Genomic DNA, 17,097 nt, shown 5'->3' with positions numbered 1-17,097 from the left:
GCACGTCGGAGTCAATAGCAATGGCAAATACCATATCTAATATACGTCTATGTATACTTTCTACCTCGTTTCACATTAAACCAATTCCATGACGGTCGCGATATAAACGATACCATTGGGACTTGCCGACATGAATATTAACTTCGGCGATTAATTTCTTGCAAATAGGTCGCATGTCCGGCTAGAGACCATTACAGTCGAACGGGTACCGTCGCTTTGAGCTCCAATTATAAGTGCATACGTAAAAACATTTTTGTCACTGATAATACCTTTCTTATACAATATTGTAAGAAAGTTATTCGATTCATATTGAACTTAACATGTTGCTATTTTTTATTTTGAAGAGTTAATATCTCTTTGATTTCTCGTGTCTGTTAAAATACGTTCATTTTCCCATAGATCTTGGCGATACGTATTTCCTCATTGGCTCAAAGAAGATGGAAGACGGTGATGTAATATGTAATCCGTAACCACAGCGTTACGCGGGAGCACGCGTCACGGTAACGAATGCAGTTCCTTCTACGCTTTGTACTTGGCAGCGTTTCACAGTCGTTGAGCCGCGATAAACAGAGGCGTAGACGAGTGTTGGGTTACCGGGATTCCTACCGTGTTACTCGCGTCGCTATTTCCTCCTGGCAACACCTGCTTCATTAGTCCTCCATCTCCAGCATTCTTCTCATCGGTTAACGAAATCCCGGAATCGAGAGATCGTCATTTCGTGCCCGGATTTATGGTCGCTCGATAAAGGAAGATTACGGCTTCGGGCAAGTTTCATGTCGTCGTCGGTCTTCGAAAGGTCGTTAAGGGAAGCTCAAGGGAAACATTGGAATAGCTATTCTGAAGAATAGATTACGTCATGTTTCTCTCTAGACTCGACAAAGATCGCGAGCTTTTATGTTGGTGTAGATTTAATGAAACTATAAGAAGATAGAAACCTCGTAAAAGAGATCCAAAGAGTTATGTTTATACATTTTAAGAATCGTTAACCCTATTAAATTTTAAAAAACTAGAACTTCAAACATCTTGAAAAAAATATTTAAATTCGATAAATAAATATCTAAAAGATTGAAACATATTGATCAAAGAAATCTAATCTTTGATTTAAATCAAGATATTTACATTAAATTAATTTTTTTGTTATAATACTACCATCACAGACGCGCACTATTTAGCGTTTTAATATTATATTATTCCTATATAATATTATATACTATTACATTAATTACACCAGGCTTATCTAACCGCCAGAAGTGAAAAAGTCACCGATCCCACTTTTACTGCTTCAGATTTTCCCCATTATCACGTTTTTCCTTAACAGCCGATGTAACTAATGTAGCTTGATGACGCACGATTATGTATTGTAAATGTTTTTATTTACGCTTTATAAAGTGGGAGTGCCGAGCCCGAGGGAGAAAGAGCCACGAGTGGCTCGCAGGTTAGACAGGCCTGCATTACACTATTAAGCTCTTGACACAAAACTATCAAAATATGCGAAGCGAGCGCAGTGAGAGAACCAAATCAGCATCACGAAAAAGCTTCAATAATGAAACCTTTTAGACGGCTTTTTTAAGAGTGGAAATTTAAAAAATTTAAAAATTGAAAGAAGAGTTAAAAAACATTAAAAAATTCACGGATGTATCCGAGCATGTATCTAGAAATTCAAAAATTTTACGATCTAAAAATTTATTTTAAAAATTAAAGTATATGTTAATACGTTGATTAACGATGTTACTTGACGTTCAAGATTAACCCGTCACCACACACATATACATGGTTGGAAGGATAATGTCGTTCTTACTAACTGTATAAAGTTGAGGAGTCTATAGCAAACGATGCAAAGAAATTTTTTAGGTATACTCTAATTTCATCATCGTTATCCTTTGCGTCTTCTCTGTTTTATGTCACATCAACAGAGGTATGTGAGGTATGTGAGGTAAATGTACAAAGTATGAAATAAAGTTATAAATCTTATAATAAGACTTATAAACTTTGTGGATGTAAAAATTGTTTTAATTTGTCTTCCAGTTACTTTGTAGCCATATTGTATTGCCAATATTCGTATTCGTAAGAATAATATTATAGCTAATGAAACTCTCATTCGAATGTGTATTAAAGTTATTAGTTCTAAAACTCTTACGTGCATTACGAGTACAAATTTTACGAGCAGCATCGCGGAATTAAATCAAGAGTATTATTTATCAGATGAGATTTATGTTGATTATTTTTGAGATTCTATATATTTCGATTTCCACAGTGAAGTATTTTTGCAGCACATTAAATGCCAGCTTTGTTAAAATGAATAATAATTCCAAAATGAATATTACGCCGTTAATGCTATGCGCAGTCAATATCCACTGTTTAAATGGTCGATCATTGTCGAGAGAACATATATCCGTCAAGTATAATAAATAAAATCGGTTAATGCTCTTTAGTCAGAAGAGGATTGCAACCGATTACGAGAAATAAAGCTGGTTTGTATGCATTTATTGTATTGGGAAAGATTATATTATGTAAAATGAATTTTACATATGCGAAATAATTTGTAACGATTGAAAGCTTGTCTCTCTGACTAAATCGGGATGTAATATATGCACATGCCGTGCATTAATTCTTACAAATAAATATATTTCTTCTCATTCTTTTGTTAGAGACTACTTATAGCAAAATAAATATATTGTTGCAAAATATTGTTTAATATATAATATGGATATACATGTTCTGTACACAATGAATCTCAATAGGTACAGGTACTATATTTGAATACTTGTTTTTTGACAGTCAAATGGTTAAAAATCCATTTTCTGATCTTTATTCTACTTCAATTTACGCAAAATATATGTATATTCTTGATCATAAATTAGTTTTGTGTATATATGTATATGTGTGCGGATATAGTTCATCTTACGTTCCGAAACTTTCAAAACATAGCGTAATTTATTAGCAACGTGTAACATGTTTGTCATTCGCTGGACGGCGTACATGGATCTCGTGGTTAGTAATATTTAGTGTCCCGATGAGAGACGATTTTATTATGCAGCAGGCGTTAAACGCGCAGACTGTAATATAACGCGAACGTTGGTAGTGTTAGTAGACATGGCGATATATAAGTGATTGGCCCGGTTCCAGTCGACTTGCATAGCTCCTCCCTATTTCCTAGGCATCTGTTTTTCTTACGCAGTAGTCACTTCAGTCACTTGCGAGGCTAGTACGCACATATCCCTTTTGCGAATACATGTCGCATACAATAGAGGCACACCCAATCATTGGTGGAGAAATTTAATTATCAGTGTCGCTTTTGGTCTTCTCGAGTAGATTGAGAGTTTGCACTTGTAATTGCTGTATTCCATAACTATGGTCCAATTAATTATCACACAATAAGTTCTTAGATCCCTTAAATTCTGTTACGTGTATCTACATATCTATGTACATATATAAAACACAAGTGTCCTGACTGACTCACTGACTCTTCAACGCCCAGCCTAAATTCCTAAACCTTGAAACATGAAATTCAGGGAGTATATTCCTTATTCCAGGGGGTAAAAAAGGGTAAAATGTTTTCACAGGTTCTTCAATATCTCTTATAGGCCCGATGAGATATCAACTTAGTTTTTGATTTAAAGTAGTTACATACCGTAGCAAAACCCGGGTATCAAGCTAGTGTGTAATAAATCTAATAGAATGTGAGTATTTGAAACGGGGTATCTTTTGAGGCATATTCCGAAAATATTTTCGGTATATTTTGCATTTGTTAAAACGTTTACTCCGGAGTATAAACCAGTGACGGGGTTGACATCCACGGTCACTGCAGTATACGCATTGGATGTACGGGCGTAACAAAAATAATCTATGCTCGGACGATCAGAAATACCACAAAAAAAAATCGTTGTCGCGTGATAAACCGTGGTCTGTTTTTATCAGCAACGGCGATATTTGTGTATTCGAATTCGCGCTCTCCATTTTTACGCGCGCGGGATTCTGCCGGCGCGACGCGTCGAGTCATTACGGCGATCCGCGCGACGTTATGGCAACGCCAAAATATTTCTCCGTGTGCGCGGAACGAATGCCAAACGCATATCCGAATCATAAATGCGTGGACACGCATTGTCGGTCCGCAATAGGTCACGCCATTGCATACAACTGCCGCTTTTAATCGCCTGGTCGGATTACCGGTTATACGGATTCAACATGGTTCCCGATGTGCACACGCATCGTCAACCGCATTGCTGCATATTATCTCGAAAGACATGACCTGCTAAATTTATCATTACAGTTTCGGCACTTAAATATTTAGCGTTTAACATTGGATTATATGAGGGTAGCCTATATATATGTATATACATGCCGAATGTTTCCTATCAACCGTAAATTTTTCGATAAATTTGGAATTTTCTAAATGCATGAAAAGAAGCATTTATTAGTTTTCGATATTAATTAATAATAAATATTCAATATAAGTTTTAAAATATTTTGTAATGTGTATGAAGAAAGCGTTCGTTTACATATTAGAAAAATATATCAAATCATATAAAATTATCTTTCTGCGAAATTTAATTTTTCTGACACATTATTCAGAGATTATTCATCAAACAGAAAATGATGACAGCAGGAGTGATATACGATTTTAAAGATACATTTTAAGATTTTGAAAGTAATATATGTACTTTAACATATTATATGACTAGTTGGCAAATCTACTTAATGCAAAGTGCAGATGACTCTTGTAGAATGTTTTACTCGTTAAAGTTGCATCAGCTTACATCAGAATTAAATATTCCAAATTTAATCGCACTTAGGCACATTCTAAGTACCTAACTTTTAGATACGTGCCTGCTAATCTCGCAAAGTATACAACACCGTGCATAAACTTCGATTCGAAGTCGCGGTTTAAGCTTACCAAAGTGGATTCTATTTACTCGGTGATCCTCGTGATCTACTTTCCAGCACTTCGCGCGCTTGCTCTATGCATATTCAGGAGTCCAAATAGAGTCTCGTTAGCGCCAGATCAGTGGCCGCTGTGCGTACCGCTCTACCGAAGCGTTCAGGAAACTTCAAAGCGGTCGACGTAACTGGTAAAACTGTACGAAGGACCTCGAGCAACAGCCAAACAATGAGAAAATACTGCACCATAGAAACTTTTAGCCGTACTATTAATTGTTATATCGTTCCGTAGCAATCTATGAACACGTGTACACAGATCTACAGAATGAGAATTATAAAGCAGCCCCCTATTCTACTTTACGAATAATTACAGACAGTAACGCAACTCTTTTGTTCTTGTTATAAAACAATTTAATTTTCATATGTCGAATCGAATAAAAGCTATGTATTTTTTATATAAATCGGACCAATGCTTAGCACAAAAAGAAAGGTAGAGGACGACATGTGCTCTCTTGCATATTAATAATATATACAATAAAAAATAAAAATGTATCGCAGGGAAAAATTTTTTCTTACGCATCTAATTCTATATAAAATATGTCCATGCATTTTTTTCTTTCCCTGTTTATATATACAAACAAATAATAATAAAAATTAAAAAATAATTAAAAGAATAATTTTGCATTGTTTTCTTTATACAAAATTTGAGAAAATGTATCGTATTCATGGAAGAGTTTCATTACAATATTCTCTCAAGGTATATATATAGAAAAATTATTCATAAACCAGTATTTGAGATTTTGTTAAATTTTTATAAATATTTATAACTTATTATATACTTAAGTATGAAATATCATATATCATCTGATACTGATATTAAGCTATTTCATGCATTTATGTTTTCACTTATTAATTTAATTAGAAATCCGCTGGATTCTTAAACACAAAATATTATATTGTTCGGTATTGATAATTAAACTGCGTCATATATTTCTGTTCGCTTTTAATAAAACATTAATATTAACGTTTAATTACTATTATGGAAACCTAAGTTTAATTTTAAACTAAATTATATTAAATATAATCTTATATATATAAATAATTCAATTTCAGTAATAAATAATATTACAATTTTTAAGTAATATATTTATATCATCTTTCACCTTTTTGTCAAAGATAGAATATTTCAGTCTTTGATCTTTATATGCTCAACAAAAGTATTTTCTAGTAAATATTAATAATATTAATTTTAAAAATGTCATGAAAGAGAGAAAGAAAAAAATATAATAAATATTTTGCGTTAGAGAGACCTATTAAAAGCTGCGTTATTGTTTGCGCTTGGAATCGATATCGCGAGAACTTTCAACGACAAACGAGAACAAAGCGTGTTATAAGCTCCATCCAGTTCTCTCCTTTGACGCTGTTACAACAACCGCTCTTTTGCAAGTGGAAACGTCGATTCGCCGGATGTTTATCGGCCGCACGGTAGCGAGCGCAGGAACACAGCCATGCTTAGAAACAGCTACTCGAGAGAATCTGTTCGTGGTGCACTTCTCTCTCTAAAGACGTTATCTCGAAAGACTTAAAAATATTACCCGCGTCTGGTAGCGTAATGTGGCACGCGCCAATATGATTCTCAAGCATGTGCGCACGCTCCATCGCTTTTTCGTCGAGAAAAAAACAACCCACTGCGAAAAGAGCCGACTCTAGATGCTATCACGTGTTAGTGACCGAAATACGGTTTACTCCTGTATGTAATATTGATGCTAAGAACACTTTTGAGAATACTTTCTATAATCTCTATAGTCAACAATATGTTCGTTACGGAGTTTTTTGCTCAGAAATTTTTATAATTGTACTTAATAGCATAGGACATCTTACAATATTCTTAATTATAAAAAAATAATTGAAAAAATAATAAATGTAAGAAAATAAAGCTGAAATTGATAGCAATACTACTGGTAACTTTTCAGAAACTTATGCACACTATATCTACAATCAATGTATAATTTACATAGAATAATAATAAAATTTACATATAATTCTAAGTATTTCAAGAAATTAAGAAAAGTATCGCTACTTTCGAGTACAGCGACGAAGCGAAAATTCTGCGAGCGAGCAAAGTGCATGAGCTCTTCGTCTATTTCGCATGCTAATACGATTCCGCCATCGAGAACCGCCATCGCTGCAAATGCAAAACGCCGCGCCGTACGGGGTTTTTGCGTGGATGCAATAAACAATAGATAAGGTATTCGACTGAGGCGAAAGACGAAGTACGATTACGGCAGGTACGTGTCTTGCTTACGAATTAGCTATCGCTGACTCACCGGGCTTCTGTCCGATAAGATAAAGCTTATCACCGATGGTTGCGGTGCGAGACTAACCGCTTTCTTTGCCTCCGCTCCATGTCGCTATTTTCCGCGACCGTAGAAACGTTCCTTGAAACACGTTTCAAATCGAACATCGCTCGATGTGCTAATAGTTACTCCGTGAAATCAGCAGTTCTTAATTTACTTCTTCTTGATTGGTATAATCGAACGTCCTAGTTTGTCAACGCGAAGTCGATCAATTGAAAGGGGATAATTATATTAAAGCATTTTGCTATCGACTAATAAATTTTGCTTTTAACTTCATTTATGATGTAACTATTTACAGTATTAATACTACTTACGAATACTTTTTTAAGGAAAAAATCATGCAATGACTCATAATTGGAAAAAACAGCCAATATTACTCATGGCAATGTATTTCTTATAATTTGCGATTATATAACGAACAATTTAGCTCGCGTGTGCAATTAAAGAGATGATGTACGTAAGTAACATTTCGTAACGTTTAATAAACATGAATAGCGAATAATGCAAGTACCAGTGAGTTGAATGCGTGAGAATGACATAAATTTTATTACTACGATGTGGCACTAAGTCGGACTATAATTTACGACGCTATCATTTTCTCAATGAATCCTTGAAACTGGCAATCTTCACTCACTTTACAGGCAATTTTGATTTTAATGTAAAATTTTTGTATAATAGGCTGCATTATATATATATATATATATATATATATATATATATATATATATATATATATAAAATGTATCTACACCAGGGTAATTACAGAAATAAAATTACTGACGAATATGCATCGAGGTTGTATAAAACGAGATAATACATAAATAAAACGGTTCCCAATTAAAAATTGCATAAAAGTCGAGGATATATCCATCCATTATATTTACCTGTCACATCTCGTCAATAAACAAATATTGACTAGAAATGTACCAGGATTAAAAAATAATCAAATTATTCGTCGCGCGAAAGGATAATACAGAGAGCCTATCGAAATGCAGGAAGATTAAAAATGGGATGTAAACTGTCAAAATAAAATCCTAATAATATCAAACTTATTCAATTAAAACTTTCCTCTTTTTAAAAATCTTTAAATTGTTAAATCAAAATCTATTCTAGAAACAAAATTACATGGCTTTAATTAAAAATTCTGCAATAGATAAAATAAACAATAATTTTACAACATTTTTTTAAACTTTGTTGACTTAATTGAATCAAACAAATTCAGAGTTTAGTATATAGTTATTGTATAAGTTCTTTAATTTCTATTCTTGAGAAGAATAGAAGAATAATGTCATTTGTCTTTCGCTGGTATTGATAAACGAAACGCTGATTTTATTCCTCGTAAAGTTTATATAGGCAGGCACATCAACTGATAGCAGAACGTGAAGATAGAACGTGCGTTGACCGGTATCAGGTTCAAGATAGAGGAATAGACTGAAGAAAGAAAAGATTGAATTGCAGACAGATATCGCGTAATGTGCGACCATTAGCGCGCGGTAATCGTTTTCCATGAAGAAATCGACATCTAATTCAATTTCGAGGCTCGTGTTTGGTAAGAAGACGTGATGTAATCGGACTGAAACAATGTCGGGACAAAATGGGATTCGCAAGGAAGGGATCAGCTAGAGCCCGTTACTAGCTAGAGCCCGGAGCGAGCCTAGTCTGTCAGCCAAAATAAACAGAATGTCACGGATATAAATAAAGCTTTCACTCTCTTCGTTCTTCTTTTCGTTAAGCTGTCGCGCTTGACGTTGTGACAGAGGTCCCTTGATCGGCGTGCATCCCGTCGGAAACACCGCTAAAACGGTTCACCCGCCACTACGTCATTGACAAGAATAATTATAGGACAAGAGGTAAAGATCGTCCTTCATTCAGTAGTTTCCTCGATTATGAGCGAAATGCAATAGCATGAGATTACTCAAAATGGTAAGTGGAAATGAGCCTCGATTATGTTACCTTGAATAAAAGGTAATTTATCTTACAGAACTATTTAGGAAGTTATTGCGTGAACAAAAGAAAATTATTCAATTAAATAAGAATAATTGTTTGACACCATTCTAATGTATTTATATATCACGCGTGTATTTATTAATTTTCACAGAAAGAAAGGATTAACTACTTTAGCAAATTTAGTTGTAAAATAGGCATAGCTAACATTTTTTTGCAGAAAAAGCTAAACTCAACAAAAAGTTTTGCTACTATTGCTAAATTGTAGCTCTCGCTGCAAAAAATTTCAATTATCCCTAAATGCTGTAATGCTAATCCTTTTTTTCCATGTTGCAAAAAAAAAATTCTACAACTGTAATTGTTAACTAATCTCTTTAATTCTTCCACTTGGAGCTTGGAGACTTATTCATAAATTCGCGTTGACAATTGTCGGATACTAATTCTCATAAATGTTATCATATTTAAAGCAATTCATCAGTGAATCAGTCCGGTTATATAAGGATGCCAATGCGCTGCGTATGTACATTGTATCTACGTGTTTCCGAGAAAGTAAGTTTTACGTTGGCGACTAATCTCGCGCTTTGTACGCGAGCTCGTGAGCTGCTTTATCTGAATTCGGCTTACGTCAGTTGCGGCGTTCATGAGATTCACCTAACGACAAGGCAACTATAATACTCTGATACCGGATAGCGTGCGTTCTCTTCTTGTTTACTATTTTCCCGTTTTACCGGGATTTGCATGTAGCTACAACGGCACTATTCATGGCGGCCGCAGCGCCGCGCACGTCCCGCATCCTATATGGAAAAATCCTTTTCCGTATTGCACGTGCGCGTGGTTACGAATAGCCTGATCTCGGTTTCGGTTACACAACACGTCGTGTCTATTCATTTTTATATACAAAACGGATGTTATGCACTTGTACCCCAGTTCCGTTCGCTTATGCCGTAAGTAAATCGAGTTTTTGCCACCTATCGGCGGTAATCCAGACATAAATCAAATGATTAACATATATATAACTATATACCCCTTTCTTACAACTGTTTCGATAATTGAGATTTGTGTAAATATTCTAAATTTTTATTTGAAACACAAATGTTCATATAGTGTTAATTCCGTTGGCCGTTAATTCTTGGTGACACGTTGCAATGGGCTATTCTTGCTTTACATTATATTATATTTTTAAGCGCCACATCCTAGTATTATGCAATACATTTTTTATCATGACATCTATTTAATATGCTTTAATATTTGCACTCATTATAACTGTTTTAAATATTTAACGTATAATAACAATACTGATGGTATTATATTCTGTAACCTAGAGATTTTCAATAAAAATATAAATATAGTAAAGTTGAGAAGCTTTTTTCATATTATATAAATTCATTATTTTTATGAATTTTTACAAATTTCTTTTTTCTGCTAATTCCATCGAGAAAAATTACATTAAAAAAAGAAAAGACTCTTCTTACACATTTTTAAACAAATATATTTATTGTTACATACTATTCTTCTTCGTTTGCTACTATTTTTAGTATTCTAATATTTTTCTTAGATTGTTGTAAAGAAACGCATTTAATTGCGTTGCGAAATTTCAAAAAATTCTTCAGAAAATGTAGGTTCTTTCTAATTATCTATCCAATTGCATTTTTTCCACTTGCGATATTTTTACCACTTAGAATTGTCTTCGTTAATTTAATTGAAAAATTAAGATAAATTCAATTGTGAAGCCGTCGCGATTGAACAGTTAACCAATGGAGTAACTTCTGTTTAACGCGTAACTGCTGGTAAACAGGATCGAGCGTCGGTCCATGTAACGCGGTTACTTGATCTAGGATCTTGTTCGCGCAACTGCGCAAGCTCGACCGTAACAAACAAAGTGTCAGAATCAGGTTTCGGTTAACGCTAAACGCGAGGTGTAAAGCTGCTTGAATCTTGGCGTGATTACAATTTGGCATGTCATTTGCACACAGCGCTGATAGAGCGCCTGAAACGGCGTTGCGCATCGATGTGAAAAAAACGGCCCCGTGCATGCACGAGCATCCTTTGGGAGGGGACGAGTTCTTATGCGGCGCAAAATAAAAAAAAAAACAGGAGAAAGACAAACGGGACGAGTAAAAAAGGGGGAGAAGGAGCGTGGAGGGCGAAGCATGGGACGGAAGAGTGAACGATCGTGCGAGAAAGAAAGAGAAGAAACAGAGAAAAAGGGAGAGGAAAGAGAGGAACCGTGCGGTCCAGCCGAGCGCAGCACGTGACGGGTGTCGTTAATATTTCATTAGCATTCGTTTTGCGTCGTCCCACCGACGTGGCCGGTTTTATATACGCTTTACGTTACACCCCCGTCCAGCCGGTAGTCGAATTTTTATTGCTAACGCGGCGCAGTTATCCGTAAAAAAATCGCGCGTTTTGCCGCGTTCGTTGACTCTCCTGTTGGTTTTCGCGATACGATCCCCCGATGCGCTTTTCGACGTTCTCGAATTTTTACATGGCCCTTTCCCGATCGATGCGCGATGGAAGAAATTAGAGAACTCGAAGTAAAATCTTCTACATGAATAATATTCATGCATCACGAGGGATGATTATTATCTTTCTCCCATCTTTTCAATCACATTCATTTACTTTTGATAAGCGTTATTAAGAATATCAGCATTAAATTATGATTTGACACTTTATTTATAATTTCTCATAGTACATATTTATATTTAAATGTATATCTATAGCGAAACAATTTTTAATTTATAAAATATAGATTTTATAATGGAATGAGGAAAAGAGTCAGTTCATCAACCTTTAGTCTTCTCTCTAATCTATTATTCTAGTACTCTCTGCTAATACTCTAGTATTACTAATTATTATCTTTTGTACCTAGTACTTTTCTGTTATATACTTTTGTATTAAAATATAATTACTCTCTGAATGGAACGTTTATATACAATATCTACGCAATACCTAGAATAATATCTGATGTTTTCTGCCACCAGGTGATGTCTGCAATTTATCGTGGTGTACGAACGACGCAATATTGTCCGAGTGAATTCACTAATGAAAGTGGAGAATTTAAAAAGATCAAGAAGATATTATAAAAAGGAAAGGAACGTGCCATGTAAGAATTCGCGTGCAAGACGACCCTTTCGTCGTCCTGGTAACTGTATGTTGCAAAATTTGTTCGTCTCTGCCCATCCTCTCACGACTTTCCTGGCCTACCTTATCGTCCTACCGCTTGGTGCTTCGCAGCTCGCTTATGTCTTCTTTGACTACGCAATCTCGACAAGCCCCTCAATTCAACCAATTAATTAGCATCTAATGAACGCGCTTTGAGCTGCATTCTCCGCCGAGCGAAGAGAGTTAACTTTACCTTCGCGACCGTTATTGTTGTCTTCTCCTTCGGTTATACCGCCGTTGCTCGGCATTCCTTAATCGTGCCAGAGCTTCGAAGCGATCGAGCAATCATTAAATAAGACGCTCAAAATCTCATTATATTTTTATAAAAGATTTAGTATCTTTTATTAAAACTAAAATTCGGTTCATACGAAAAAGATCCAGATTTAGTTTGTTTATAAGAAAACATGGATTGGATTACTTTACGAAAAATATATCTGATATAAAACGCTCCACATCTCTCGATTGCTTACTAAAATTACATGCTTTTGCTGCTGTAGTAGCTAAGCTGTACCTACATACCAGCTAATTCTTTGCTTTAATAGATCGATTAATAAAACAAGTTGCTATTATTTTAATTTTTACCAATCGCTTAATGTAAGCGACAAGAGTACAAATTTTTTCTTCTCATGAAAACAATACTTTGGTTTGCTTAAAAATTAATTCGATATTAATTCACTTACAATATGGTCTGAAAGCATTGCGATATTCAAGTTTTAATTCGCAATCTTAGCGCGTCTCGGAGAAATAATTAAAATTTTCACTCACCATTCCGGTTCTCGCTGTCGGCCGGCTTCATTTGGATCGGATGGCGCATCTGAAAATAAAAGAATCAACGATATAGTTTGCGTTCCCGCACTTCGCAAGCGTCCGGGCGCATGTGATAAAAGTTACATTTATTATTGATAAGACTGCCGATATCGCGTCGACGTTAGAGAGCGAGTTCGGGTGCAAAGTTCGTTCCGCGCTTTTTGAAAAATGCAACAACAGGAAGCCGTATTCCGTGGTTTGCGGTTCGCTCTCGTTGTACTTACGTAGAGATGAGTACGAACGCAATTCGCTCGGTCTTATTCTAAGGATTCTTTCCTATTTCGTGCGCGAGACCGAAAATCGAACGCGATATAATGCTGGAATTCGCCGGAATGTTTTACAGAACGTTGTACTGTCGCGGCGTCGGTACAAACATAATATCTATTGTATGTATATCGATACAGCGTGCTTTTTCCGGTTGTGCACAACAATTTACCATTATATATTTACTGATTCTTTAAAAATATACTAGCTTGAAATATATCTTTTTTTAATAACATTCTTAACTATTAATTTTTTTAAATTTTATCTTTTAACTCTTTTAAATATTTTGACAGTTATAGGTAAAAAATATATTAATTTTTCATACATTTATTAGAAATAATTTTAAAATATAATTTATTAATAAAAAATAGCTATATCTTTAAAATCATCATAAAATACATATTCTTTTAGTATTTCTGGCTTATGCTCTTTAGTGCTACATTAGCTAAACATTTTTCTGTTTTTCAACTAAAATCAGTATTAGATATAGGCATTAATATAATTTGACGTTCAATTATCAACAAAATTTGATATAAATAATTAATAAAAATCAGAAAATATATTACTTAAAAAAAGCAGTCGTTAAAATCCTAATACGCACTTCTGTAATGACAGAAATATCGCGATAATAGAGTGCTCATTATTATATAGCAAAAAGCCATTGAAACAGACGATGTTTTTTTTATAAACGATATTTATGAGGGAAACGCATGGAAATCGAGTTTGGAAAAGTAGATTTATCGTATGACCAACCGCTTGTGTGAACATGAAAATCATTTCGGTGTATTCGTTCGAATGAATGCAATGAGATTTTCTGCGCAATGAATCGATGACTGCATGGCTACGTGTTCGCGACAAATACGCGAGATCTTCATAAATAGATAAGAACTGAGAAGCACCAGTGCATAACTGCATAGTAGTGCGATATACGCCATACGTGCGATTATCTACGCTCGTTGTAATAAAATCGATTTATGTCAAATTTAATTGTGTGGAGTTTGCTGCGGGATAAAATTCATTGCAAGCGAATGTTTTAGCAATTATACAATTGAAACAGAATACGTGCGACGAGTTGTACACAATTTTCAAGTAAATAAATGTTATCGTGGCTGAACACGTGCGCAAGCTTTCATATTTTTGCTGTGTACATTTAAAATATTCTCTCAGATTATTTCAATATCATAGAGATTTTTTGAAAAAAAGTGCACTCAATTAAGCTTTTTTTTTAAATTGCGATACGCAATTAATAGCTTAGTACAATAATCGATAGACCTCAACTATTTCGTTTACAATGCTTTGTTCCGTAAAAATTGCATTTATTGCATTCGCAGAGTAATTATCGATAATATACAGTTACTATATACATATATATAACAGTATATAATAAAATAATATATATATATATATATATAATTTTATTATATACTGTTTAAAAAATAAAAATTTTTTATTTTTTAATACAACATTCTTTATATTGTATGAATTTCTGAATATATATTGCTTAACAGCTGCCACTAGCTGTCTTATGAAGACTCATAAAAAATTAGTGAGGTGATTATTCTTGGCAAATAAAAATGCAATGGCTGTATCATAAAGTTAAGCCCTTCCAGCCGAGATGATGCATTATTGCGCCATAACAAAATAACTGCATGAGGAGGGAAAGAAAGAAAGAGAGAGGGATCATAAGAGAGAAACAGAAAGGGATATCATTTAGGTACGTTGCGATAGAATCTCCCTTTTTCAAGGAAAATGGCAGCCAGTCTAACATTTCCATTTATTATGATAGTTATTACACGCCGGAGAAATGAGCTATCAGTTTTTACGATGCTCGAATTATATCGATCGAGCAATTTATACTTCAACGAGAGCCATGAAGGAGTTGTGTGTTATACGATCTGAGCCACTTTCGAACTCCTCATTTTTAATTTAATTATTGGGCTCGTTAAATTTAACGCCATCACTAAGTTCTGGCGACGATAAGAAAGCTCGATGGAAACGTTCGAGAGATCCTCGATGTGCTGCCAGTCGTAATGAATGACTCACGGCGTTGCAAGAAACGAAAGAAGTAAGAAGTACACTTCGTCAACACGTCATCGTTAATTGATTAAATACGAGCAGCCATGTCATCATAACGTATTAGAATGATGAAAGATACTGGTGAATATGAAAATGAAAAAAAGCAATATTGCTTATTGGAAATATTTATAAAAAGTTAACATTTGTGCGATTGCTTAAAAATAACATATATATGTTAATTTATTCTAAAAAAATTTTTTTTTACCATAATAAGTCGTTATTTCTCTCTTTGTTATACTTTGTTTATTCGTGTAACTTGTTTCCAATTCTTGATACTTCTTAGTCTTTATTTCGTAAACTCTCAATTGCATAAACCTTTAATGTGAGGAGTTATCGCTTCTGTGGATTTCGGATTATAATTCTTGTATAATTCAGTACAATATAAATTAGTATTGAGGTTTATACTATTGATAGGTATTTGTGTCATGTTAGATATTCATGCTATCATCTATAAATTTATAATTCTATTTTCAATTCCATAAGTATAAGCTATATAAATCTGCTCAATTCAAAATGTCTATTCTACATATCTTTATAAGAATGGCGAGTTACACGGGCCTTTCCATAGATAGTAGTCACGTTTATAGGTAGTCTAATTCCATAGACAGTCATTTTCATAACTCCTTGAATTTGATGTAATCCGTCGGGCAGTTATACGATCATTTTTAGGGCCGAAAGGTTAAGACTTCTCCCGCAGAGCATGTTCACTGAGAACTCCGGCGCTCATTTGCCATTCATTCCCGAAACTGGGTTGCTCGCAATTGTGCCTCCGGTTCTATCTCGCAGCCGTCTGTGCCGGGAAGGATCATCCCAAGATTCGAATTCGATATCCGTATCGACCAGTGGGATCGATACGCCAAGTCAGGTATAATCGGCCCACCAGCCACGATTGCGATCGAAGATTATGCGCATCGACTAACGACCCATATACCACAACGATGATGCAATCTGGAGGCACCAGATTCGCTATATAGAGCTGTAAGCTAGTATACTTTACCGATATGAGACATAACGGAATATAATACTGTGCAATAGCTTCAATATTTTAAGTACACTATTCTACATATTGAAAAAGCTAATATTTTCAATTTTTGATAGCTTACATCGAAATATCACTTGGCTAAGAAATATACGTTATTTTATAAGAAATAAATATATTTTCAGTAAATAGCCTTAGTGATTTAAGATAATCTTACATAACTTGAGAATAGCAAACTGTGATAATGTCAATAACTTTTTCATAAGTCTTTATTGTTTGTTTGGAGCTGTATTTTTAAAATGTTTCATAATTGTAAAAATATTAACATATAATGCAAATTTAATTTTCATGGTTGTTCGTAAATTGAAGGATAACAGCCAGATAACGAACGCGTTGTTTGTACGATTTGTCTCGAGAGTCTGTCATAATAAAATTTCTCATTAATCCACGGCATGCCTGGCGATATAAATTAAGCGACCCAACAGATCAAGAGATTTTACGCACTCATAAATAGAGCACTGGATCACTCGACCATGTTGCTTGGAGAAATGCCTGCTAGCCGGCCTCTTAAATCAACGAGCGGAAACGCTCGTATCAAAAACCAGTCGTGTAATCATTATCTGTCATCTT

The 17,097-nt window shown here is 34.6% G+C and overlaps 1 protein-coding gene across 23 annotated transcripts in view; it reads right to left on the bottom strand.

Moving 5' to 3' along the window:
• LOC139810542 (CUGBP Elav-like family member 1-A) overlaps nucleotides 1–17,097 on the bottom strand; it is a 497,386-nt gene that overhangs the window by 55,071 nt on the left and 425,218 nt on the right. For all 23 annotated transcript variants that reach the window (XR_011731420.1, XM_071774183.1, XM_071774182.1 and 20 more), the window contains one exon: nucleotides 13,107–13,155. Coding sequence is in view for 22 of the 23 variants with exons in the window: in XM_071774183.1 (XP_071630284.1) it covers nucleotides 13,107–13,155 (49 nt within the window). In the remaining variant the exon portion in view is untranslated. The remainder of the gene's footprint in view (nucleotides 1–13,106; nucleotides 13,156–17,097) is intronic.

Source organism: Temnothorax longispinosus, chromosome 3 (assembly GCF_030848805.1).
Source record: "Temnothorax longispinosus isolate EJ_2023e chromosome 3, Tlon_JGU_v1, whole genome shotgun sequence".
Lineage (NCBI taxonomy): Eukaryota > Metazoa > Arthropoda > Insecta > Hymenoptera > Formicidae > Temnothorax > Temnothorax longispinosus.
This window is presented reverse-complemented; position numbering and strand designations above follow the sequence as displayed.